Source organism: Lithobates pipiens, unplaced genomic scaffold (genome assembly GCF_037356315.1).
Source record: "Lithobates pipiens isolate NorthernLeopardFrog02 unplaced genomic scaffold, aLitPip1_a1.2 Scaffold_8, whole genome shotgun sequence".
Lineage (NCBI taxonomy): Eukaryota > Metazoa > Chordata > Amphibia > Anura > Ranidae > Lithobates > Lithobates pipiens.
In genome coordinates, this window is record NW_027507903.1 from 588,817,588 (window position 1) to 588,843,614 (window position 26,027).

General features: G+C 50.9%; 1 protein-coding gene across 1 annotated transcript in view; it reads right to left on the reverse strand.

Annotated features, from left to right (window-relative positions):
- Nucleotides 1-9,578, reverse strand: part of DCAF15 (DDB1 and CUL4 associated factor 15) — a 32,617-nt gene extending 23,039 nt beyond the window's left edge. The window contains exons 1-3 of the mRNA XM_077470447.1: nt 9,421-9,578; nt 4,960-5,057; nt 256-391 (exon numbers count right to left, since the gene is read on the reverse strand). Of these exons, the coding sequence (XP_077326573.1) occupies nt 256-391; nt 4,960-5,057; nt 9,421-9,507 (321 nt within the window). The 5' untranslated portion in view covers nt 9,508-9,578. The remainder of the gene's footprint in view (nt 1-255; nt 392-4,959; nt 5,058-9,420) is intronic.
- Nucleotides 9,579-26,027: the final 16,449 nt, after the last annotated feature.

Sequence of the window (26,027 nt, forward strand, 5' to 3'; positions counted from 1 at the left end):
GGTCCGCAAGCCAGGGGTTGAGGACCCCTGCCCTAAAAGGCACTTCTTGTGCCTTGAGCCTCATAGCTGTATATGTGCAATATGAGATCATTTATGAACCTTAATGCTCCCATCTTGTCGACTATCTGTAGTGAACCGTTGGCCTCAAAACATTTTTTTGGCAGCCACAATTTGTGAATTTCTGCACAGCTGTAACAGATTAGGTCAGATGTTGGTGTCTGTTAGTAAAAAGTCTTAACATGAAATGGCTCTTACCAGACGAAGTTTGCTGTGCCCCTGGAAATGCCACCAGTACAGGTGATAGGAGTAGAAGGAGAAGTCATCGTCCAGGACATCACTGGTATATGACAACACAAAGCGGCCACACTTGGAAAAACCCAGGAAGATGTGTCTGCAGGGACAGAAAACACATACAAGTCAAATGGAAGAACAGATAATGTATGGAGGGCCGGAGCCCTGCAGAGGAGGAATTACGGAAAAGGGAGATACCTGCTGCTGTAGGAATATAAATGCAGCAAGTATGATTAGCATTTTGTTGTAAGTTTTTATGATGGGAAGGTCTTTTTTTTTATTGAATCATCTTGGCAAATTATACATACGGAAGAACATAAAGTATCATACAAACATTTTTGTGTTTTAAAACAAAAAAACAAAAAACATTTAATCAAATTAGGCATTCATAAATAAAAAACCTAACTCCAGTGATAATTGGAAAACAATTAACAGACTGATAAACTATAAGATAAGGTATTTGTAGTCCCTGCTGTCTTCTGGGACCTGTGTGCCTCCCAGAAGACAGCAGAGGGAAAGGAGGAGGGGCCTGACATGGCGTAGATTGCTGCTGATACTGCAGTGATCTTTCGCCAGAAGTTGCCAAATGTGACACCGGAGGGGGGGGGGGTTACCGGATCAGCGGAAGTTCCATTTCTGGGGGTGCACTTCTATAAGGGGGGGGGGGCTTGTGAGGATTTGGCAAATATGGAATGCCAAACTTTGTGGGGAGATGGTGAACAAAGTATCCTTGATGTGGAAGTTGAGGGAGTGGAGAAACCAAAGAACCAAATGTTTCTTGACAGTCAGAGAGGGAGACGACTTTGTAGTCTAGCACTCAGGCTATTTGCGCTGTGGAAGATGGATGATCTTGCCATCAGTAAGGTTCTGCAAACCAGTACTTTAGCCAATGTACCTTATACATATGCATCCACATTGAGGCACTTCATGTGAGAGGAGATGGAAGGCTCCCAGAAAACCATCACAGCCAAAATTAAAAGGTTGCAGCCATCTGCTCCACGAGTACAAAAACAAGGGAACAACCGCAGCACTGGCTAGAAATCTTAAAGAGGAAGTAAACCCTGATGGGTTTTATTTCCCCTTTGTTCCCTGCACAAAAAAGCATAATGGGCTAGTATGCATCGCATACTAGCCCATTATGTGCCACTTACCTGCAGAATCCTACGAGGTCACCCCCATCCCCGCTGTGTGGTTGCGTCCATCTTCAAACCCTCTTCCTTCCGGAGCCGTGGACTCCAGCTCTGAGTCACGACATCACTTCTGCACGGGAGCCGCCAGTTATGGCACAGGCACTACAGAAATGTCACGACCGTACCCTTTCTTCAGTGCGCATGGGCTGATGACGTCTGCGCAGATGTATATGGTGAATATCTCCTAAACCGTACAGTTTTAGGAGATATTTCCAGTACCTACAGGCAAGGTTCATTATAGGCTTACCTGTAGGGAAAAGTGGTTGCGCAGGGTTTACAACCACTTTAAAGAGGAGCTCCAGGATTCCCTCCCCCCCCCCCACAAAATTAATATCAATTTTAATACAAGGACACTTACCTATCCAGGGATCCAGCAATGAGCTCACCCGAGCAGATTCTTTAATTGGCTTTGGTTGCAGACGGCATCTTAAAGAGGAAGAGTAAACTCTCCTACTCTGATGTTTCTTTTCATTTAGTCCATTATAATAAGTAATTATCAAACTATAGCCACTGTAATCCAGCCCAAATCGCATATTACTTACTGTTTAAAGAAACTTTCAAAAAAAAACTTGTTTCCAGGGGTTTGGCAGCACCATCTTAAGTATTGTTTTCTGAGTCCACAGTGAAGTGCATTTCCGCCCTTACATTGAGCACTTCCTGTACTGTTAACCAAGCCTCCTTCTCAATCCAACGTTTCTATGGCAACCCTGCTTTCCTGTTCATAGCTTACTTGTTTATTTCATAGTATTTACTTGTGCCGATTGTCTAATGTTTGCCTTTGTCAGACTTATCAGCTTCAGCTGATAAGACTGCAGTAATGGCCAAGTTTAGACTGTATGTGAGGTCACATGGCGTGTAGGAGGAAGCTCTGAATGATTCTGAAGTCTCCTGGGAGTTCAGTGGTGTGCCATAGGAAGTCCTGATAACAGATAGACAAGCACATAGAGAGTGTGCCGTAAATCAGGGGACATCTGAGCATGCTCAGTGACTTCATTCTACAGAACAAAAAGGATTACAACAATACTAAGCAAGTAAGGAGATATCTACAAGCAGTGTTCATTAGGGTTTTTTATGTTGATTTACATGGGACAAAGTTGTGGGGGAGGGTTTACAACCACTTTAAGTAAGGGAACCCAACAGTGAAGCTTTGCGGCTTCACAGACCGTTTCCTACTGTAAACGCGTGAACCATGCTCCACTTTCTGAATGGTCCCACAGTCTTCTGGGACATGTGCCAGAGGGCAGCGGGGGGGGGGGGGGGCGAACTTCCAAACAGATCACTTTGGTAATCTGACCTGAAGTAGGAGCAGGTAACTAATACCAGGTACCTGTTCCCCCTGAAGTGCCAAATGTGGGAGCGGAGAGAGGAATGCAAACAAGTGGAACCTCCCCTTTTGGGTGAAGTTCCGCTTTATGGGGTTTTGACCAGTCCGACAGGATATAACAATGTAAAGCAGCCTGAATCAGGTGTAGAGCAGGATCCATCTGTGAAAACAGCACAGGAAAGAGCTTCCAACTGCATGTTGGGTGCTGAAAGACAGATGTATACTCTTACCTTTAGAGCAAGCACAGTACTAAGGTGAGACACAACCAGGTTCAGCGAGACCACCTCTGAACAAAAGCCTCACAAAAGGGATACAATGCTAACAACCGCTTTTGAGGAAGTAAGCAACTTATCAAGGCAAGCCCAATCTTCATAAAGGAAAAAAATTAAATAAAAATAGGAAAAAAAAAAAAAAAGCAGGTGCAAGAAGACTTTGAAGACTAGAAACAGTACAGCTAGAAGCAAAAGGATAATCCTCCAGTGTCTGAGTGGTGCACACTATAACAAAAGTCAAATCGGATTTTGTTACTTTGGGAGTAACAGCAGAAGACTTTTGGAAAAGCAATCTTATTAGTCAGGGGCTTGAGCGATGAGAGTCAGACTAAGATTTACTAAAACTGGAGAATGCAAAATCTGGTGCAGCTCTGCATTGTAACCAATCAGCTTCCAGTTTTTTTTGTGTCAAATTTAAGCACCAATTCACACTGCAATGCAGAGTGGCAAGAATGATGGATTTTTTTGTGTTTACAAAAACGTACACTTCATTAACTGCATTGTCCGGCAGAGCAGTGCTATTCAGGCTGGTGTGCTGCGATAAAATGCAGCACGTCTGCATTTTAGTGCAGCACTAGGCTGCATTGCAGTGTGAATGGGACACATAGGAAACAATTGTTTCTGGCGTGTCCCCGCAGTGCCAGACATTTTTCCATTTAGTAAAACATCTGTCATCGCACATTGTGTAAATTTGGCTACCATGCAGAGCTGTATCAGAGTCTGTACTCTCCAGTTTTAGCCTGGGTTCACACATATGCCAAATGCTGTGCCAATCACATGCGATGTCTGTACAATGCCAGTTCAGCCATACAGTTGTATGGCTGGAATTGCATTGGATTTACACAAAAAAGTTGCAGGGACTCAGTGACAAATCTGGGTTCGCACTGCGATCTGTGAACCGCAGCGGTTCGCAGTAGGGGTGCAACGGATCAAAAAATTCACGGACCGGATCGTTCCTTAGATCAGTCATGGATCTAATAATTTTTTAGGATCAGCAAATAATTGAATTTGCAAAAACCTGTGAAAATTCCACCACCATATAGTCCCCACTGTAATATCCACGTCATTTCCCCCATTGTAATGGACATCTCCCCCCACTGTAATATTGCCAGAGTATTGCGGGATGGCTGAGTATGGATGGATGTGACTGTAATTGTCACAGAGCAGCGCTGTGGGCACTACAGATCCAGCCCACAGCGCTGCTGCCATCCGATCTCTCCCCTCCACCGTACAGATCAGCACACAGAGGGGATAGAGGAACCGGCGTCATGACGCCGGTTTGTTAACAAGTGATCGCTCCATCATTTGACGGAGCGATCACATTGTAAATGGCCGCTGGGTGTACCAAGATGGCCGCCTCTCCGGAGCTAGACTGAAGCCGCGGCCTTTCCTAAGGCCGAGGCAGCAGAGCGTTCCGCTGATCGCGGGGTGTGACGATCCGAACAAGTTGACCCGTTCGGATCATGGATCAGTGACGATCCGTTGCACCCCTAGTTCGCAGGAAGCAGTGTGAACTGCCTGCGGGAGAAATGTGATGTGGGAACCGGCACTAGAATTGCGCTGGTTCCCTCATCACTACAGTGTAAACCCAGGCTTAGTTTCTGTGGCTAATTCTTCAAAAGCAGTCAGGGCCACGGGTAAATCAGATACATTTATTTTGCTTTGAATTTGCTTGAGAAGGCGTGGGTTAGTGATTCTGGCCTCTGTGTTCAAAGTCAGTAAATAACTGGGTCATTAAGTTTTGTATGACTGTAGTAAAAACCTCACCCTGGAGGAAAGAGGATCCAGTGACAACACTCAATCTATTTAAGGTAGGGATCAGTTGGTGCGTAAACCAAGCGGCACTCTCCCAGGCGGTGGGTGGAAAGGATGCGATATTTACCCTTTTTGTAGGAACTCCTCATCCACAATATTGCGCAGAGAGACGCAGAGGCGGGGTGGAAGCTTCCGGAACAGACGAGGGGAGAGCTGACCTGTGATCTGAGGAAGAGAGAAAGCTTTCCTTATTCCAGGATCACATACAGGAAATAAAACCAATATTTAGACCCCCTTTCACACTGTGCCGCCCATAGCGTCGGCGGTACACCGCCGCTATTATTAGCAGCGTTTTACAGTCGGATGTGCGGCGCATTCTGGATGCTAGCAGGGCGCTTTTAATCCCAGCTAGTGGCCAAGAAAGGGTTAAAACTGCCCACAATAGTGGCGTTTTGCAGGCGGTATAGCCACACTGATCCATTGAGTTCAATGGGGAGCAGCAGTGGAGGAGCGGTAAACACACCGCTCCAAAGAAGATGCTGGCAGGACTTTTCCTGATGTCCTGCCAGCGCTCTGCTCCACTGTGAAAGCCCTCAGGCTGCCACACTGCAGACAACGGAGCAGCTGTTTTTAATGCTATAGCGCCTGCAAAATGCCCTCAGTGTGAAAGGGGTCTTATGGCCACTGCAAGGATGAGACTTCTACTACAGACACCCCGGAGGAGGAGGGAGAAAAGAAGAGTCCATGGATCTGATATCCACACACTGAGGGGTCACAGACATTCCTCCACCCAGTGTGTGTGTATGGACAACTCCGATCACCGGACCCTCCTCACACCCCATCTTCTATATTATAATCCTACATTCCAAAACACCGACTGGAGGGAGGAGCCCAGGAATACGCCCCATATTCCCCAATCCTCTACAATTGTTACATTGTATTCCTTGTTACATCACATTTGTATTTCCTGCACTCCTCAGCTCCACCTAGTGGGCATAATACCGAATATCACAATAATATCCAGCCCCATTCAACTCTACTTATTACACGCTGGACCCTCCCCTTCCCCTTATCACACGCTGGACCCTCCCCTTATCACACGCTGGACCCTCCCCCCCTCTCCTTATTACACGCTGGACCCTCTCCTTATTACACGCTGGACCCTCCCCCCCCTCTCCTTATTACACGCTGGACCCTCCCCCCCCTCTCCTTATTACACGCTGGACCCTCCCCCCCCTCTCCTTATTACACGCTGGACCCTCCCCCCCCTCTCCTTATTACACGCTGGACCCTCCCCCCCCTCTCCTTATTACACGCTGGACCCTCCCCCCCCTCTCCTTATTACACGCTGGACCCTCCCCCCCCTCTCCTTATTACACGCTGGACCCTCCCCCCCCTCTCCTTATTACACGCTGGACCCTCCCCCCCTCTCCTTATTACACGCTGGACCCTCCCCCCCCTCTCCTTATTACACGCTGGACCCTCCCCCCCCTCTCCTTATTACACGCTGGACCCTCCCCCCCCTCTCCTTATTACACGCTGGACCCTCCCCCCCCTCTCCTTATTACACGCTGGACCCTCCCCCCCCTCTCCTTATTACACGCTGGACCCTCCCCCCCCTCTCCTTATTACACGCTGGACCCTCCCCCCCCTCTCCTTATTACACGCTGGACCCTCCCCCCCCCCTCTCCTTATTACACGCTGGACCCTCCCCCCCTCTCCTTATTACACGCTGGACCCTCCCCCCCTCTCCTTATTACACGCTGGACCCTCTCCTTATTACACGCTGGACCCTCCCCCCCTCTCCTTATTACACGCTGGACCCTCCCCCCCTCTCCTTATTACACGCTGGACCCTCCCCCCCCCTCTCCTTATTACACGCTGGACCCTCCCCCCCCTCTCCTTATTACACGCTGGACCCTCCCCCCCCCTCTCCTTATTACACGCTGGACCCTCCCCCCCTCTCCTTATTACACGCTGGACCCTCCCCCCCTCTCCTTATTACACGCTGGACCCTCTCCTTATTACACGCTGGACCCTCCCTCCCTCTCCTGATTACACGCTGGACCCTCTCCCCATTACATGCTGGACCCTCCCCCCCTATCCTTATTACACGCTGGACCCTCCCCCCTCTCCTTATTACATGCTGGACCCTCCCCCCTCTCCTTATTACACGCTGGACCCTCCCCCTTCTCCTTATTACACGCTGGACCCTCTGCATTACACGCGGGACCCTCTCCTTATTACACACTGGACCCTCCCCCCCTCTCCTGATTACACGCTGGACCCTCCCCCCTCTCCTGATTACACGCTGGACCCTCCCCCCCTCTCCTGATTACATGCTGGACCCTCCCCCCCCTCTCCTTATTACACGCTGGACCCTCTCCTGATTACATGCTGGACCCTCTCCTTATTGCACGCTGGACCCTCTCCCCATTACATGCTGGACCCTCCCCCCCTCTCCTTATTACACGCCGGACCCTCCCCCCTCTCCTTATTACACGCTGGACCCTCCCCCCCCTCTCCTTATTACACGCTGGACCCTCCCCCCCCTCTCCTTATTACACGCTGGACCCTCCCCCCCTCTCCTTATTACACGCTGGACCCTCCCCCCCCTCTCCTTATTACACGCTGGACCCTCCCCCCCCTCTCCTTATTACACGCTGGACCCTCCCCCCTCTCCTTATTACACGCTGGACCCTCCCCCCCCTCTCCTTATTACACGCTGGACCCTCCCCCCCCCCTCTCCTTATTACACGCTGGACCCTCCCCCCCCCCTCTCCTTATTACACGCTGGACCCTCCCCCCCTCTCCTTATTACACGCTGGACCCTCCCCCCCCTCTCCTTATTACACGCTGGACCCTCCCCCCCCCTCTCCTTATTACACGCTGGACCCTCCCCCCCCTCTCCTTATTACACGCTGGACCCTCCCCCCCCCCCCCCTCTCCTTATTACACGCTGGACCCTCCCCCCCCCCCTCTCCTTATTACACGCTGGACCCTCCCCCCCCCTCTCCTTATTACACGCTGGACCCTCCCCCCCCCTCTCCTTATTACACGCTGGACCCTCCCCCCCCCTCTCCTTATTACACGCTGGACCCTCCCCCCCCCTCTCCTTATTACACGCTGGACCCTCCCCCCCCCTCTCCTTATTACACGCTGGACCCTCCCCCCCCCTCTCCTTATTACACGCTGGACCCTCCCCCCCCCTCTCCTTATTACACGCTGGACCCTCCCCCCCCTCTCCTTATTACACGCTGGACCCTCTCCTTATTGCACGCTGGACCCTCTCCTTATTGCACGCTGGACCCTCTCCCCATTACATGCTGGACCCTCTCCCCATTACATGCTGGACCCTCCCCCCCTCTCCTTATTACACGCTGGACCCTCTGCATTACACGCGGGACCCTCTCCTTATTACACACTGGACCCTCCCCCCCTCTCCTGGTTACACGCTGGACCCTCCCCCCCTCTCCTTATTACACGCTGGACCCTCTCCTGATTACATGCTGGACCCTCTCCCCATTACATGCTGGACCCTCCCCCCCTCTCCTTATTACACGCCGGACCCTCTCCTTATTACATGCTGGACCCTCCCCCCCTCTCCTTATTACACGCTGGACCTTCCCCCCCTCTCCTTATTACACGCTGGACCCTCCCCCCTCTCCTTATTACACGCTGGACCCTCCCCCCCTCTCCTTATTACACGCCGGACCCTCTCCTTATTACATGCTGGACCCTCCCCCCCTCTCCTTATTACACGCTGGACCCTCCCCCTCTCCTTATTACACGCTGGACCCTCCCCCCTCTCCTTATTACACGCTGGACCCTCCCCCCCTCTCCTTATTACACGCCGGACCCCCCCCCCCTCTCCTTATTACACGCCGGACCCTCCCCCCCTCTCCTTATTACACGCCGGACCCTCCCCCCCTCTCCTTATTACACGCCGGACCCTCTTCTTATTACATGCTAGACCCCCCCCCTCTCCTTATTACGCTACATTCCCACTCCTCCTTATGCTCTGACCACTCCCCTTATTACACTAAACTCCTCCCTCTCTGTATTACACTCTATTCCATTTATTACACACAACCCCTCCCCCTTCCCTTATTGCACTCCAGTCCTCCCTCTTTATACGCTCCATCCCTCCCCTTTATTATGCTCTGGCCCCTCCTTATTATGCTCTGGCCCCTCTACTTAATACACTCCAGCCTCTTCTCTTCCTATACTAGCACATCCCCCCTTATTACAACCTGCTCCCTCCCCTTTATTAAACTCCAGCCCTCCCCTTTCCTTATTACACACCACCCCCTTCTCTTTATTACACTCCAGCTTCCTATCCTATATTACAGTCCAGCCCCTCCCCCTTCCTATTACACACTGTCCCTTTCCTTTATTACGCTTCAGCCCCTCCCCCTCTCCTTATTACACTCCAGCCCATCCCCCCTCTTTATTCATCTCTGTCCTCCTCCTCCCCCTCATGGTCTATTATTGTCCCTCCCCCACCCCCGCTCTCTGTAATCCTCCCTCCTCAGTCATAACACCTCTCAGCCCCCCTTCTCACCCCCGGACCCGCCCCTCCCGGTACCTTCACCCGGTCCAGCTGTCGGATCACGTGGTCCCGGGGTCCCCATTTCCGGCTCGCGCCCCGGTCCGATTTCGAGCTCGGCGCCATTTCCCCGCCGGTGCCTTCGCTTCCGGCAACCAATCCCGCCCTCCTTTCCTGTGACGTCACGTCCCGGCGCTCCCCGCGCGCTGATTGGCGGGAGGAGAACTTGAAGTTCCCGCGGTGTGATTGACGCCGAGTTTTGTCCTGCAGGAGAATCTGGCCAATCAGCGCGACGGGGGTGGGGCGGGACCAGGTCCCATGGAAACGCTGCAGACGCCTGGGCTCAGTGCTTGCTCAGTACTGCAGAGCTGGGTGTAGTGTGATGGCTTCATTGTGTCCTCATATATGGGGATATGGGGGGACAAGGAGCCTCAGTCACACCACTCACATCATATGGTGATATGGAGGGGCAAGGAGCCTCATCACTCACCTTCGTTGTGTCCTCTCCTCATATGGTGATATGGGGGGGACAAGGAACCTCACCACTCACCTTGATTGTGTCCTCACTTCATACAGTGATATGGAGGGACAAGGGACCTCACCTTCATTGTGTCCTCACCTCATACAGTGATATGGAGGGACAAGGCACCTCAACACTCATCTTAAAGAGGAAGTAAAGGCAACATATTTTTTTTTAAAACGCACCCTGTAAGGCAAAGGCATAATGAGCTAGTATGCATAGCATACTAGCTCATGAATAACTTACCTGAGAACGAAGCCCCCGAAGCGGTCCTCCGTCTTCCTCTTCGCCGCTGCCATGTATCCCGGAGCGACTTCTGGGTCTCGCGGCTCCGGCGCTGTGATTCGGCGGAGCCGCGATGACGTCACTCCCGTGCATGCGCACGGGAGCCGACACTTGCGGCATATCGCTGCGATCTGCGGCCTGCCCAGTGCGCCTGCGCGCTGCTGTCTACGGGCAATGTGCCGTAGACAGCGGGGGCTATCTTCGGGTAAATATCTCCTAAACCGTATAGCATAGTTGCCAACTGTCCCGAATTTCCCGGGACATTTCCGGGATTAGGACATTTGTCCCAAATTAATTTTGTCCCGGGAAATTCGGTTTGTCCCGGGAAATTGAATTTCCTGTTTTTTTGCCGCTGGCCGCTAGAGGTCCGTGGCCGGCGGAGAAAATTTTTAAGAAGACCAGAAGCTGGTCTTCAATAGAGAGCATTGCTGTGGCGCCGCTGCCAGTGTGTGTGTGAAGTGCAGTGGACGGCGCCACAGTTGTTTCAAAGTCTCCGCGCGGGATGACGAGGGCCAGTGAGTCTGTGGATCATGTCGGGGGCCAGTCTATGGATGTCGGGGGCCAGTCTGTTTGCCGGGGGCCAGCCTGTGGATGTCGGGGGCCAGGTTGTGGATGCCGGGGGCCAGTTTGTGGATGTCAGGGGCCAGTCTGTTTGCCGGGGGCCAGTCTGTGGATGCCGGGGGCCAGTCTGTGGATGCCGGGGGCCAGGCTGTTATCCGGGGGGCCAGCCTGTGGATGTCAGGGGGGCCAGTCTGTCTGGATGTCAGGGGGGCGCAGTCAGAGTCTGGATGTCAGAGGGGCACACAGTTGGTTCAAAGTCTCCGCGTGGGATGACGAGGGCCAGTGAGTCTGTGGATCATGTCGGGGGCCAGTGAGTCTGTGGATCATGTCGGAGGCCAGTGAGTCTGTGGATCATGTCGGAGGCCAGTGAGTCTGTGGATCATGTTCGGGGGCCAGTCTGTTTGCCGGGGGCCAGTCTGTGGATGTCGGGGGCCAGTCTGTTTGCCGGGGGCCAGTCTGTGGATGTGGGGGGCCAGTCTGTTTGCCGGGGGGCCAGTCTGTGGATGTCGGGGGCCAGTCTGTTTGCCGGGGGCCAGGCTGTGGATGCCAGGGGCCAGGCTGTGGATGTCGGGGGCCAGGCTGTTAGCCAGGGGGCCAGTCTGGGGATGTCAGGGGGGGGCCAGTCTGGGGATGTCAGGGGGGGCCAGTCTGTCTGGATGTCAGGGGGGCCAATCAGTCTTGATGTCAGAGGGGCACCAGATGTTAGGAGGGCTGATGGGGACACCATATGTGAGGAGGGCTGCTCTGGGGGACACCGGATGTGAGGAGGGCTGCTCTGGGGGACACCGGATGTGAGGAGGGCTGCTCTGATGGACAATGGATGTGAGGAGGGCTGCTCTGATGGACACCAGATGTGAGGAGGCCTGCTCTGATGGACACCGGATGTGAGGAGGGCTGCTCTGATGGACACCGGATGTGAGGAGGGCTGCTCTGATGGACACCGGATGTGAGGAGGGCTGTTCTGGGGGACACCGGATGTGAGGAGGGCTGCTCTGATGGACAATGGATGTGAGGAGGGCTGCTCTGATGGACACCAGATGTGAGGAGGCCTGCTCTGATGGACACCGGATGTGAGGAGGGCTGCTCTGATGGACACCGGATGTGAGGAGGGCTGCTCTGATGGACACCGAATGTGAAGAGGGCTGCTCTGATTTTTTTTGATTGAAAATGTATACTTTATTTTGCAAGAAAATATACAAAAAACAAAATACTTTGAACAGGGTACATTCCACACTGTACTACGATGCAGCGCATACATACACTACATAACAATACTGTTCCAAGCATACAAATAAATTACATTCATCCTGCGGTATGATGCCTGATGTGTTGCGCAGAATAATAATACCCTGAAACATCACATCATGCATGACGCCGCATTACCCTGAAAGCATTACCAAAAACATTACCAAAAACATGTCATCAAGTCGTACAGTCTTAGTCAGAGTCAAATGGCATTTCAATGAGAAACAGGTGTGATGGGGGGTGCAGAAGGTGGGGTAGGGAGGGGAAATAGTTCACAGGCCCGAAGCTTTATTGAACTGCCAAAAGGGTACACAGTAGACATGGGCGCCGTCAATAAATTTGTTTCATTCTGTTCCGTTTAGATTCGTAATAAAATTAATTTGTACTTCGTATTTTGTGTCCGAAATTCCGTACGAAATACGAATTGTTGTTAGGTTCGTTAATGTGTACGAACGTTCTTTACGATGAATTTAAAGGCAAAAACATTGCTCATTATGCTTATTATGACTTGCAAAAGACTTCTGTGATAGAAGTCAATGTAAGTTGCCTGAAGACATCAGTGAAGGACTTTCCTTCTCTCTGGGCAGGCTGCCAAGAAAAGAACAAAGTGATACAATGTTTCTTCTTCAATGGGCTGAACTCCTTGTGTAGAAGTTCTCAGTTTAACCGTTTAAAGACTAAATCTTTTCTGACACTTGTTGCTTACAAGTAAAAATCCAGTATTTCCCCAATCGTCTTTCAGGACAGCCACCTTAGAGAGACACTGGCTCCTCCCCTCTGAGGAAACACCGCCTTCATTTTCATGATTTAAGCCTCCTCCTCCCTTCGTTCCTCAGTTATGGTGTTTCCTCCGGCGGGGAGACATCGCCAAGGAACCTGAAAGCTGAATTCGGTTGGTGAAACTGAAGCTATCCGAGCGGAGCCCCGGCCCCGTTCGGCTATCCGACCATTTATCGGTCGGTCCGGGACAGTCCTATCGGCGGGGAGCTGAAGTGTTCGTACTGTCCATATACCCTAAACTTCGCTTGGGGAAGCAGGAAGTTTATGGGGTCGTCCGTTCGTTCACCCGTGGGTGTTTCAACGGAACAAACAGTCCGGTCGGCTGGGGAAGCTGAACTCTCGACTGACCTTTACACGCACTCCAATCTTCGCTTGGGGAAAGCAGGAAGTTTTTGGGGAGGTTCATCCCTGCGTTTCGCCCAGTGGGGCGCTGAACGAAGGCGTCCAGGGCCCCCCTGTGTATACAGCCGGCTGGGAGCTGGAAGCCGGACCGGTAGGCGGGCGACGTCAGTTCCGGTGGGGGCGGACCCCTTCGTTCGATCCGCGTCTTCCGGTTCCGGACGCGGCACGTGAAGGGGAACCTAGCGTTCGGCTGGTGCAGCCTCTCTTTCTACAGTTGCACAGGTAGCTGTTGGAGGCACGTTCGTACCACGCTTCCTCAACGGGAGAATGTCCGAAGCAGAGGCTTCAAGAACTCCTGGAGATAACAGCACCAGCCACTCAAAGGTAATAGCCCTGGAGAGGGGTTCCCTTACCTTATAACCAGTAGCTCCACTGGTGTGTTTTCCCCCTAGGTGGTCGGGGGGAAGGGCAGTGCGTCTGGGATCCAGGCGGAGTTTGATCCTGGGCACTCCCGGTGGTCCTCTTAAGTAGTGCTGGTGTTTCTTTTCTTTTTAAAGTTTATGCTGCTCTCTCTCTTTTGCTTCGGTATCTCAGAAAGACTTAAGCAGGTCCCCCCTTGGTTCTTGGAGGAAGTGTCCTTCATGTAGAGCCTCTTTGGGGAATTCCTGGTTCAAGGCACTTTGTTAGGAGTGTATTAAAGGCCTGGATAGCTCAGTCCGTAGCTCTGTTTGGGTGCCATTAGAAAGCAGGCAGCAGAACAGGGTGCAGATCTGGCGGCTTCTGTGAAGTTTTCAATGCCCTCAGCTCCAGAGCACTCTTTTCACCAGCACAGCAGAGTGTTCCACCTAACCCAATGGTTGTTCCTCCCACAGGTTAGGGAGAATCCAGAGGGTTCCAGAGGGAAGTTGAGGAAGAAGTTGACAGGGCCGTCTCAGACTCCCAGAGGGAGACTGAGGGTGAGGACTTGGATGGGGAACCCAAAAGAACCTCACGGTATAAACTTCCCCTGGATGAGATGGAAAGGCTCTTGAGGGCTGTCCAAGTCACTTAGGAGGCACTGTCACCCCACGATCAGATGTACTAGGGCCTAGGGGGAGCGGGTGTTCCCGGGTCATGACGTCTTGATCGATGCCATCAAGGATGGCAGGATCCAGATAGAAAACTTTTCTTTTCTGGTGCATTAAAGCAAAGGTTTCCTTGGGCGGAAGAGGAGGCTCTCATCTGGAATAAAATCCCCCAGATTAGATGCGGCCTTTTCTCAGATGTCCAGGCATACTGACCTGTCCTTGGGGACATGGGGGTACTTTCAGACCCTATGGTTTGAAGATTTACCATAAGGAAATCTCTAAGCCTGCCATAGCAGCCACAGTGGTGGCTCGTAGTACAAAGTATTGGCTTATCCAGATGAAGCAATGACGGCAGAGGAGTCTTTTCTATCCTCCTTTTCCCGTGCTGCTTTAGGCGTTGGCATACTCTGCGGATGCTTCGGCTCAATCCATTCGATTGTATGCAAGGTCCTCGGCTCTGACCAACTCAGCCTGGAGAGCCTTAAGGCTGTAGACATGGCAGAGGGACAGGGCGTCCAGATCAAAGCTCGGTGGAATTCCTCTTTAGGGGAGACCTGCTGTTTGGGCCAGGTCTTGAAGCAGTGCTATCGCACGGCTTATAAGAAAGAGGCCTTTCCCCTTAAGAAAAAATAGGGGGAGCAGTTAAAAAGGGTCCTTCCTCCCCCAGTGGGAGACGATCACCTCCAATCAGTTTGTGTTGGGGATCATCAAAAGAGGTTACCGTGTGGAGTTTTCAGAGCTTCCCCCTTTTGAGACTCCTTGTCACTGAGCTGACAAGATGTGCCTTTCTTTCCTCTGCAGGAGTTAGAGGAATAGGAAGTGGTAACAAAGGTCCCAGCAGGTTAAACAGGCAAGGCTTCTATCCTCTCTTTTATGGTTCACAAGCCTTCGGAAAAGTTCAGGCTCATCCTGAACCTGAATCGTCTGGGTGTCTTGGTCACCTACAGAAGCTTTTGGTTGGTTTTAGTCACGGGGTGAGGGCACCTCTTCCACCAAAACTGTTTCAGGGCATCGATAGTAAGAATGCATACCTGCATATTTCCATCGCAGAGAGCCACCAGCGTTTCCTCATGCTGGCAGTAATAACCTCTGTAGGGGTGCTACACCTTCAGTTTAAAGCACTCCCCTTTGGGCTATCCCCTTCTCCCTCGTATCTTCACCAAAGCGATGGTAGAGGTTCTGTCCTTCCTGCGTCTCAGGGTAGTCTCTGTGATCGTGTATCCTGACGATCTTCTCCTGTTTGTCCCTTCTCTGGCGCAGTTGAACGGGGATCCACAGCTTACAAGGGACCTATTAGTGAGCTTGGGTTGGCCTCTGAACCTAGGGAAACTCATCTTAAACTTCTTCCCAAGGGGTCACCTTCCTGGGTGAAGAGGGTCAGGTTGAGCTTTCTGACATCCACGCTCCTAGCTGTTCAGTGGACGGGGTTGCGTTACCGTCCTCTGCAAACTATTCATCTTGAAGGTTTGGGGCCACAGTAGAGGGTCTTAGGACTCTTTGGTTTCGGTTCTAACTCAGGTAAAGAAGCCAGGAGCGGTGGCGTGTGACAATGCGCGCCGTCTCCCAAAGGCGCAGTCTGCGGTTGGATTGCGTATGTCTGAGTTCTAGTCCACCCTGTGCCAAATCACGAGGGTGTCCGTTGCTAGCTTTAGCACAGTGGCTCACGACTGATCACCGAATGGCAAAGGTCACAGCTGACAGTCCTGTGCTGTCAAGGTAGCAGTGAATAGCCGACTTAGACCATTGAGATAATACTACACAGCCCGTATTTTAAAGTCCCTTTGGTGGGATAGGGGAGCATGTTTGTCACAAGGCCTAGAGTGGATTTGGCCAATATCCAAGGAGGAAGGAGTCAAAGAGACCCTCAAAATTGGAGGGAGAACGCGGGGAGAGAGCAACCAGGTTCTCAAACAGGACGTTTTCGAAGTGATCACCCGGTGGAGGGGGATTCCTTCGATAGACTTCTTTTGCCCCAAGGGAAAACGCGAAAGAAGCCATCTCCTGTTCTATGAGCAGGGGAGATGGGATGTCGGAAGCAGACGCACTAAGCACAGACTTAGGGTTTCTCTAGGTGCTATGCTTTCCCCCTTCCCGTCCTGATTCCCGTCCTGATTCCTGCAGAGTTAAGGAAGTTTCAGGTGGAGATTACCATCTCTTTCTAATCGCAGCTCATTGGCCCAGGAGGCCGTGGTTCTCCATTCTGAAGGGCCTGTCGGTGGAACTCCCCGGGGTTTTTTCCCGGTGTCCAATCTGCTGTCCCCAGGTGGAACCTTGCAGCTTGGCTACTGAGGAATTACCGAACGGCAAAGGGGTCTCAGACTGTTAGTAGCCACTCTTTTGAGTTGCAGGTAAATGGAAGCTCAGACCATTTTCCTGAAGGTATAGAGGCGGTTCAATAACTGGTGCTCAGAGAACTCCTTCAATGAGCACAGCTCGGGGGCCGTTCTAGAGGTCCTGCAGTCAGGGGCAGATAAAAGGTTAGCCCCCGAAACATTGGAGAGTCAGGTATCCGTTTCAAGCGTATTTCTGGATAGACATCTAATGTCAGTCCTTGGTATAGTAAGGTTCTTCAGAACCTTAAGTAGGCGAAGACCAAGCCTTTGGTCGCCCCCTTCCTAGTCGGGATCTTGCTTTGGTTTTACAGGTTCTCACATGGGAACCTTTTGAGCCGTTAGAACCTTGCTCGTTAAAATTGATCACTCTCAAAACTGTATTTTTGGTGGCAATCACTACAGCAAGGAGAGTAAGTGAACTCGAAGCCCTTTCTATTAGGGCACCTTTTTTTTACCTAAGGTAGCCTCTAGTTTCCATAAGAATACAGGAGATTGTGCTACCTACTTGCTGTTCGAATCCAGTAAGAGAACAGGAACACATGTTTCACAGATTAGATGTTAAAAGATGTGTTCTTCATTATTTGGATTGCACAAGGTCAGTTCAAGAAATCTGATTCACTTTTTGGTGTTGTTTTCTGGGGCTAGGAAGGGTTCCAAAGCCTCTAAACGTACGTAAGCTAGATGGTTAAGGTTAGCCATTGGACAGGCTTACGTGACAGGGGGGTTAGATCCTCCAGTTGGGGTTAGAGCACACTCAGCCGGGGCAGTAGCATCTTCTCAGGCAGAGTGGGCTAGGGCATCTCCTGCACAGATCTGTAGTGCTGCAACGTGGTCCAGTGTTTCTACGTTTGTGAAACATTATAGACTGGATCTTCTGTCAGCCAAAGACCAAGCCTTTGGCCGTATAGTACTGCAGGCAGTGGTCCCACCCTAAGGTAATATACTCGCTTATCCTCTCTAAGGTGGCTGTCCTGAAAGACGATTGAGGAAAAATGGAATTACGTACCGGTAATGTCCTTTTCCAGGAGTCTTTCAGGACAGCACCGGTTCCCACCCAAATTGTTTGCAGATCATCGGGAACTCATTACATGAGGCCGTCAGGTAAGACTTAAAAAGTTTATTTGTTTGACGTGTTCTTGTGTCTCCCCAGTTGGCCGGAGGTACTCTGGAAGAACTGAGGAACGAAGGGAGGAGGAGGCTTAAATCATGAAAATGAAGGCGGTGTTTCCTCAGAGGGGAGGAGCCGGTGTCTCTCTAAGGTGGCTGTCCTGAAAGACTCCTGGAAAAGGACATTACCGGTACGTAATTCCATTTTTTCTGCTAGAAAATCACTCAGAAGCCCCAAAAATTATATATTTATTTTTAGCAGAGACCCTAGGGAATAAAATAGCGGTTGTTGCAATATTTTATGTGACGCGGTATTTGCGCAGAGGTCTTTCAAACGCAAGTTAGCCCTTTTTTTTTCGGTCGACCTCTAGAGAGCACTGACATTAGCAGTGTGACATACAGCAATGACACCTGCACCGTGATAGAGTGATCTGACACCAGCACCATGATAGAGAGCACTGACATCAGCAGCGTGACATACAGCAATGACACCTGCAACCTGATATACAGCACTGACACCAGCACCATGATATACAGCACTGACACCTGCACCGTGATATACAGCACTGACACCTGCACCGTGATAGAGTGATCTGACACCAGCACCGTGAGAGAGAGCACTGACATCAGCAGCGTGACATAAAGCACTGACACCAGCACCGTGATATACAGCACTGACACCAGCACCATGATATACAGCACTGACACCTGCACCGTAAGCAGCCCCAGGAGGAAGTCAGCATAGTACAGAGATGGTGGGAGCCCCTCATAATAAGCAGCCCCAGGAGGAAATCAGCACAGCACAGGAATGGTGAACTTTACAAACCTACAGGTCATATTTGCAGCCACAAAATAATTACTAGCTGTGCACACATAGTCCCACCACATGGCCAATGACATAACACATGTATGAGGTGAATCTGGGATCGAACACTACAAGCATTTTTTTTTTATATGTGAAATTCTGAAAATTCAGGAATCTTGAGACAATGGAGGCGAGGGAAGGTCAGGGTAGGCAAAGAAGAGGGTGTAGGAGATGATCACCAGCACCGTGATATAGAGCACTGACACCTGCACCGTGATAGAGTGATCTGACACCAGCACCGTGACATAACACATGTATGAGGTGAATCTGGGATCGACAACTACAAGCATTCTTTTTTTATATGTGAAATGCTGAAAATTCAGGAATCTTGAGATAATGGAGGCGAGGGAAGGTGAGGGTAGGCAAAGAAAAGGGTGCAGGAGATGATCACCAGCACCGTGATATAGAGCACTGACACCTGCACCGTGATAGAGTGATCTGACACCTGCACCGTGATAGAGTGATCTGACACCAGCACCGTGATAGAGAGCACTGACACCAGCACCGTGATATACAGCACTGACACCTGCACCGTAAGCAGCCCCAGGAGGAAGTCAGCATAGCACAGGGATGGTGGGAGCCCCTCATAATAAGCAGCCCCAGGAGGAAGTCAGCACAGGGATGGTGGGAGCCCCTCATAATATGCACAGCAGAGGACTGTACAGCCCCAGAAGTAAGTCAGCATAGCACAGGGATGGTGGGAGTCCCTCATAATAAGCAGCCCCAGGAGGAAGTCAGCATAGCACAGGGATGGTGGGAGCCCCTCATAATAAGCAGCCCCAGGAGGAAGTCAGCACAGCACAGGGATGGTGGGAGCCCCTCATAATGAGCATGATCACGGTGCAGGTGTCAGTGCTCTATATCACGGTGCTGGTGCTGGTGATCATCTCCTGCACCCTCTTCTTTGCCTTCCCTCGCCCCCATTGTCTCAAGATTCCTGAATTTTCAGAATTTCACATCTAAAAAAAGAATGCTTGTAGTTGTCGATCCCAGATTCACCTCATACATGTGTTATGTCACGGTGCTGGTGTCAGATCACTCTATCACGGTGCAGGTGTCAGTGCTCTATATCACGGTGCTGGTGCTGATGATCATCTCCTGCACCCTCTTCTTTGCCTACCCTGACCTTCCCTCGCCTCCATTATCTCAAGATTCCTGAATTTTCTGAATTTCACATCTAAAAAAAGAATGCTTGTAGTTGTCGATCCCAGATTCACCTCATACATGTGTTACATCACGGTGCTGGTGTCAGATCACTCTATCATGGTGCAGGTGTCAGTGCTCTATATCACGGTGCTTGTGCTGGTGATCATCTCCTGCACCCTTTTCTTTGCCTACCCTCACCTTCCCTCGCCTCCATTATCTCAAGATTCCTGAATTTTCAGAATTTCACATATAAAAAAAGAATGCTTGTAGTTGTCGATCCCAGATTCACCTCATACATGTGTTATGTCACGGTGCTGGTGTCAGATCACTCTATCACAGTGCAGGTGTCAGTGCTCTATATCACGGTGCTGGTGATCATCTCTTGCACTCTCTTCTTTGCCTACCCTCACCTTCCCTCGCCTCCATTGTCTCAAGATTCCTGAATTTTCAGAATTTCACATATAAAAAAAAGAATGCTGGTAGTTGTCGATCCCAGATTCACCTCATACATGTGTTATGTCACGGTGCTGGTGTCAGATCACTCTATCACGGTGCAGGTGTCAGTGCTGTATATCACTGTGCTGGTGCTGGTGATCATCTCCTGCACCCTCTTCTTTGCCTACCCTCACCTTCCCTCGCCTCCATTGTCTCAAGATTCCTGAATTTTCAGAATTTCACATATAAAAAAAGAATGCTTGTAGTTGTCGATCCCAGATTCACCTCATACATGTGTTATGTCACGGTGCTGGTGTCAGATCACTCTATTACGGTGCAGGTGTCAGTGCTCTATATCGCGGTGCTGGTGATCATCTCCTTCACCCTCTTCTTTGCCTACCCTCACCTTCCCTCACCTCCATTATCTCAAGATTCCTGAATTTTCAGAATTTCACATATAAAAAAAGAATGCTTGTAGTTGTCGATCCCAGATTCACCTCATACATATGTTATGTCACGGTGCTGGTGTCAGATCACTCTATCACGGTGCGGGTGTCAGTGCTGTATATCACGGTGCTGGTGCTGGTGATCATCTCCTGCACCCTTTTCTTTGCCTACCCTCACCTTCCCTCGCCTCCATTTTCTCAAGATTCCTGAATATTCAGAATTTCACATATAAAAAAAGAATGCTTGTAGTTGTCGATCCCAGATTCACCTCATACATGTGTTATGTCACGGTGCAGGTGTCAGTGCTCTATATCACGGTGCTGGTGATCATCTCCTGCACCCTCTTCTTTGCCTACCCTCACCTTCCCTCGCCTCCATTATCTCAAGATTCCTGAATTTTCAGAATTTCACATATAAAAAAAGAATGCTTTTAGTTGTCGATCCCAGATTCACCTTATACATGTGTTATGTCACGGTGCTGGTGTCAGATCACTCTATCACGGTGCAGGTGTCAGTGCTCTATATCACAGTGCTGATGATCATCTCCTGCACCCTCTTCTTTGCCTATCCTCACCTTCCCTCGCCTCCATTATCTCAAGATTCCTGAATTTTCAGAATTTCACATATAAAAAAAAGAATGCTTGTAGTTGTCGATCCCAGATTCACCTCATACATGTGTTATGTCACGGTGCTGGTGTCAGATCACTCTATCACGGTGCAGGTGTCAGTGCTGTATATCACGGTGCTGGTGCTGGTGATCATCTCCTGCACCCTCTTCTTTGCCTACCCTCACCTTCCCTCGCCTCCATTGTCTCAAGATTCCTGAATTTTCAGAATTTCACCTATAAAAAAAGAATGCTTGTAGTTGTCGATCCCAGATTCACCTCATAGGAAGGGGAAATCTTCAGACCTCCTCTTCCTCTTTGTTGTCCATCAGGTGATAGTCTCTGAGCAGACTGTGAGTCAGTCTGCGACAGTCCTTGATGGACATCCTCTCCCTCTGGTGGATGAGGCGCTTTCTGGCACACCAAACAGCGTCCTTAAAGCAACACAGCACCCGCCAGGCACTATCAATGTCCTCCTGTGAATGAGTTCCACAAAATAATCCGTTTAACACACCAAAGTGTGTAATAGCAGTCTGTGGAACAAAGTCTTTGAGATCAGGTTCCAGAGCCCTCAACAGGTCCTGTGCAAAGGGACACTCCCAGAAAACATGCAGAGCAGTTTCCTCCTGGATGATGCAAAAGGCACAGTGTCTGTATCTGCACAGGTTTCTGGCATGCATGAATGCCAGATCTTTGTGCCTGTTGGTGAGTCTCTTTGAAGAAACATTCCTTCAGACCACTTTACAAGTGGCTGAAGGGAGGCCTGGAACAGTCTCAACAATGTCCGATGCTCTAATCAACTTGTGGATAGTTTTTGGCTTCCACAAGTCGGGCTTCACTCCATGTAGCCCCAGCTCCTTAATAAACTTGAAAGTGTCCAAGTAGTACCAAGGAGTGTCCCAGTTGTAGGGGATGGAGCTGTCCCATTTGTCCCATCCAAGGGACCTCCAAAGAGGCAGGAGGAAAAAAACGGGACATGGAGTTACCACCAGAGTCTACAGTTCTGTCCACCAAAGTTCTGCGGATGCAGTTACAGGCAAAGAAAACCCTCAGTAGAGTGGCGATGTCGGGCACGCCCTTACCACCCTTGAGGGGTTCCTTGAACATAACCGCCCGCTTTACTCTGTCCATTTTGGAGCTCCAGATGAAGTGAAACACTGCCCTGGTGATGGCCTTGCAGGTGTTAACCCAGGGGGGCCAGGCCTGGGCGAGGTACTGCAACACAGGGAGAATCTCGCTGCGGAGTACCAGTGTTTTACCTTCGATGGTGAGTTCTCGGAGGCTCCAAAGTCCAAACTTCTGTCGCATTTTTGTCAGTCTTTCTTCCCAGGACTTCAGGGCTGCGCTCTCTGCTCCAAACCAGACCCCAAGAATTTTGATGAAGTCTGTCTTGACGCTGAAGGGCATGGGTGCAGAAGAAGGCAGGAACCACTTTCCGAAGAGCATGACTTCCGACTTCCCGCAGTTGACCTTTGCCCCTGAAGCTTGGCCGAAGTCCTCACACGTCTGGGCGAGTGTGTCGATGGAGCGCCGGTCGGCACAGAACACCGTCACATCATCCATGTAGAGCGAGCACTTGACCTCCTGTCTGTCCGGTCGTGGTGCGGTGATCCCTCTGATCTCTGGGTTCCGTCTGATGCTTTGGGCGAAGAGCTCTATACAACAGATAAAAAGCAGAGGTGAAGAGAGGGCAGCCTTGTCTGACCCCAGACAACACTGGAAAGGGGTCAGTTTTCCAACCGTTCACCAACACCACACTACAAATGTCATTGTACATTACATTTACGTATAAACAGAACATTTCCCCAAGACCAAACCTGCGCAGAGCGCTGCACATAAACTCATGGGAGACACGGTCAAAGGCCTTCTCCTGGTCAAGACTGACCAGGGCTGCATGCACACGGCGGCCATGAATGTACTGGACCGTGTCCCGGACAAGCGCAAGGCTGTCCGCAATCCTGCGACCAGGAATGCCACAAGTCTGATCCGGGTGGATGATCTGTCCGATGACAGATTTCAGCCTGTTGGCCAGAACTTTGGCGAGGATTTTGTAGTCCACGTTCAGAAGAGAGATCGGACGCCAATTTTTCAGGTCCGATCTCTCCCCCTTGCGCTTATACAAAATCGTGATCATCCCTTCTCTCAGTGTCGGAGGCATTCTGCCCTTCACCACCATCTCCTCATACAGCTCGAGCAGGTCCGGGCCCACGAGATCCCACAGCGTTACATAAAGTTCAGCTGGGAGACCGTCGCAGCCCGGGGTCCTGCCCCGCCTAAGTGATTTAGCGGCAGAGTGCAGCTCCTCCAACACCAAGGGGCGTTGACGGCCGATGAACCTGCAGGAATAAATTGGGTTAGAGATACCTGACAGGAACCTGTCGGCTGCCTGTGTGTCTGCTGTTTTCAGGGAGTAGAGGTTGGTGTAGTAGTCGCTGATCACTTGCATCACAGCCTTCTTTCCCTTCTGGAGTGTTCCGGTCTCGTCACGCAGCTCTGACAAGGGTGTGTGTCCTGAGTGGAGTTTCCTGAAAAAGAAAGAGTTACACTTCTCACCTTTCTCAAGATTCTCCACCTTGGCACGGAAGATAATGCGCCTGGATTCTTCCTCAAAGTGCCCTTTCAGGCTCTTCTTGGTGTCCTCCAGGTCCTGCCTAACGTCCCAGCCACAGTGGTGAAGGTCCTGCAGGGACTGCAACTGACGTTGCAGTCTCCTGAGTTCCTTCTTCCTGGCACACACTTGCTGTCGTCCCCTTGCCTGAAAGAAGCTGCGCAGCTTGACCTTCACAAACTCCCACCAGTCACTTACCCTTCCGAAGAATCGCTTTTCCTCCGTCCAGGTGGCATAGGCCTCCCGGAGTTCCCCCATCAATTCCTCATTTTCCAGCAGGGTACTATTCAGCTTCCAGGAGCCTGGTCCGCGGGCAAAGCCCTCGCCCAGGTCACCCCGAAAGTGAATAGCCCTGTGGTCAGAGAAAAAGCAGGGGATCATGGAGAAATTGCGATGCTTGACTGCTCTTGAAGTGAGCACGAAGTCGATCCTAGAACGCACTGATCCATCGGGACGGCACCATGAGTAGTTCACGGTACCTTTCCCTATGGATCCCATGGCGTCCTGCAGGGAAGCCTCCGAGATCATCTCCTTGAGCAGCCTAGATGTAGCATCAAGTTTTGCGTACATGCTGGAGCTGCGCCCATCCTCCTCTATCGGACAGTTAAAATCACCGCCGATTACTACTGCCCTGGTGGTGACGAGTTGGGTCCGCAGGGTCTCGAAAAGTTCCAGCCGCTCATTCTTATCTGGGGGGGCGTACACGTTGATGAGCCTAATTGCCTCTCCCACCCACGAGCCGTCTATGACCAGAAGACGGCCACAGACTAGCTTTCATGCAGTGCCAGGGTAGAGGAGTCTGCACTGTGACTAGGAACAATATATATAACATACATGATAACAGAGTCTTAAATAAGGGTCTGTGAGCCGGTGTTTGCTCACCTTAGACTATGGGTCTATATAACCCATGTATGGTTTCTCTTACACAGATGACTATGTACATACACTGTACTGCCAATGGTTCCTGCTGCTCTTCGTGTATCCTGTGAGGGGAGCAAGAGTGGCGCTGCAGCTGGGACAGCGTTGGAGCATGAGAGGACTATGGTAAGTGTTTAGCGATGGAGGGGGTACAGGCCTTGGAAGTTTTTTTTTTTACCTTAATGCCGAGTACACAGGGCATATGGGATACGTCCTATCCTCCTGCTCTGCTGCTCCTACCCTCACCCTTGCTGGCAATTCCCGGCTGTCAAAACGGTAGCTGTAAACTGCAGTGTAAGGGTATGGGCACACAGCCAACTAATGTACATAGACACACATTACAGGAGTGTGACAGCAGCAGTCGCCTATGGATTGGCTGCCCTCGGGTTCTCCTATAAAATATGGAAGTGAGGGGAAGGACAGTGTTTCCAGGTAGGTGTTTAGGGATGGAGCAGGGGAGGAAATGACAGGACATTCCTGGGACATTTTCTTTATTTTATCGGACAAAATGCATTAAAGCAGAACTTCACTCAAAAGGTAACATTCCACTTTATGTCCTCCCCCATCACATTAGTACATTATTTATTTTTGAGGGATAGGTACCTAATTTTGATAGGTACCTGCTCCCACTTCTGGTGGGATTACCTGGATCAAGACTCAAAATTTCAAGTCCTGAGCTTCTAGCCAGGCCTCAAAGGTTACTCGCCACCAGTTGCCCCGCCCAGCCCCTACCCTGCCCCGCCCCTAAGCCTGCCCTCATAAATTATCTCATGACATGACACATTAATGTTTTAAGCAATTAAGTTATAAAAATATTAACAACTGTATCCATGGCCGCCAATGCAGCCTGTGCGTACCGTGCAGCCTGTGTCCCCCATGTGTAGCCCGTGTGTCATGTGCAGCCCGTGTGCCATATGCAGCTTGTGTGCCATATGCAGCCTACCTGTGGAGGGGAAGAGAGGACAGTCGCCGGCTGGATGATCAGAGCAGGGAACATCACAGCTTTCGTTTCAATAGTGGTGACGCCACACGCCATCACATAAGCCCCTCCCCTTGTCCGGGGAACTTTGGTACATGTCACCTGTCCTAGGATTGGATGGGTGATCTTTCTATCAAAGTCCTGGAAAAAGAGGAGGAGCTTATCTGATGGCGCACGGTGGGAGAACACACAGTTATTGAAACAAAAGCCGTGATGTTCCCTGCTCTGATCATCCAGTCGGCGGCTCTCCTCTCTTCCCCTCTGTGATCGTCGGTGCACTGCTCACGTCTCCCCCGGATCCCAGGCAGCCGACCTGGGTGATCCGAGGTAAAGTTCTCCTCCCCTTCCTTTACTCGCAGCCTTCTGGCACACGTCACAGGACCCAGAAGGCTGCAGGATCATT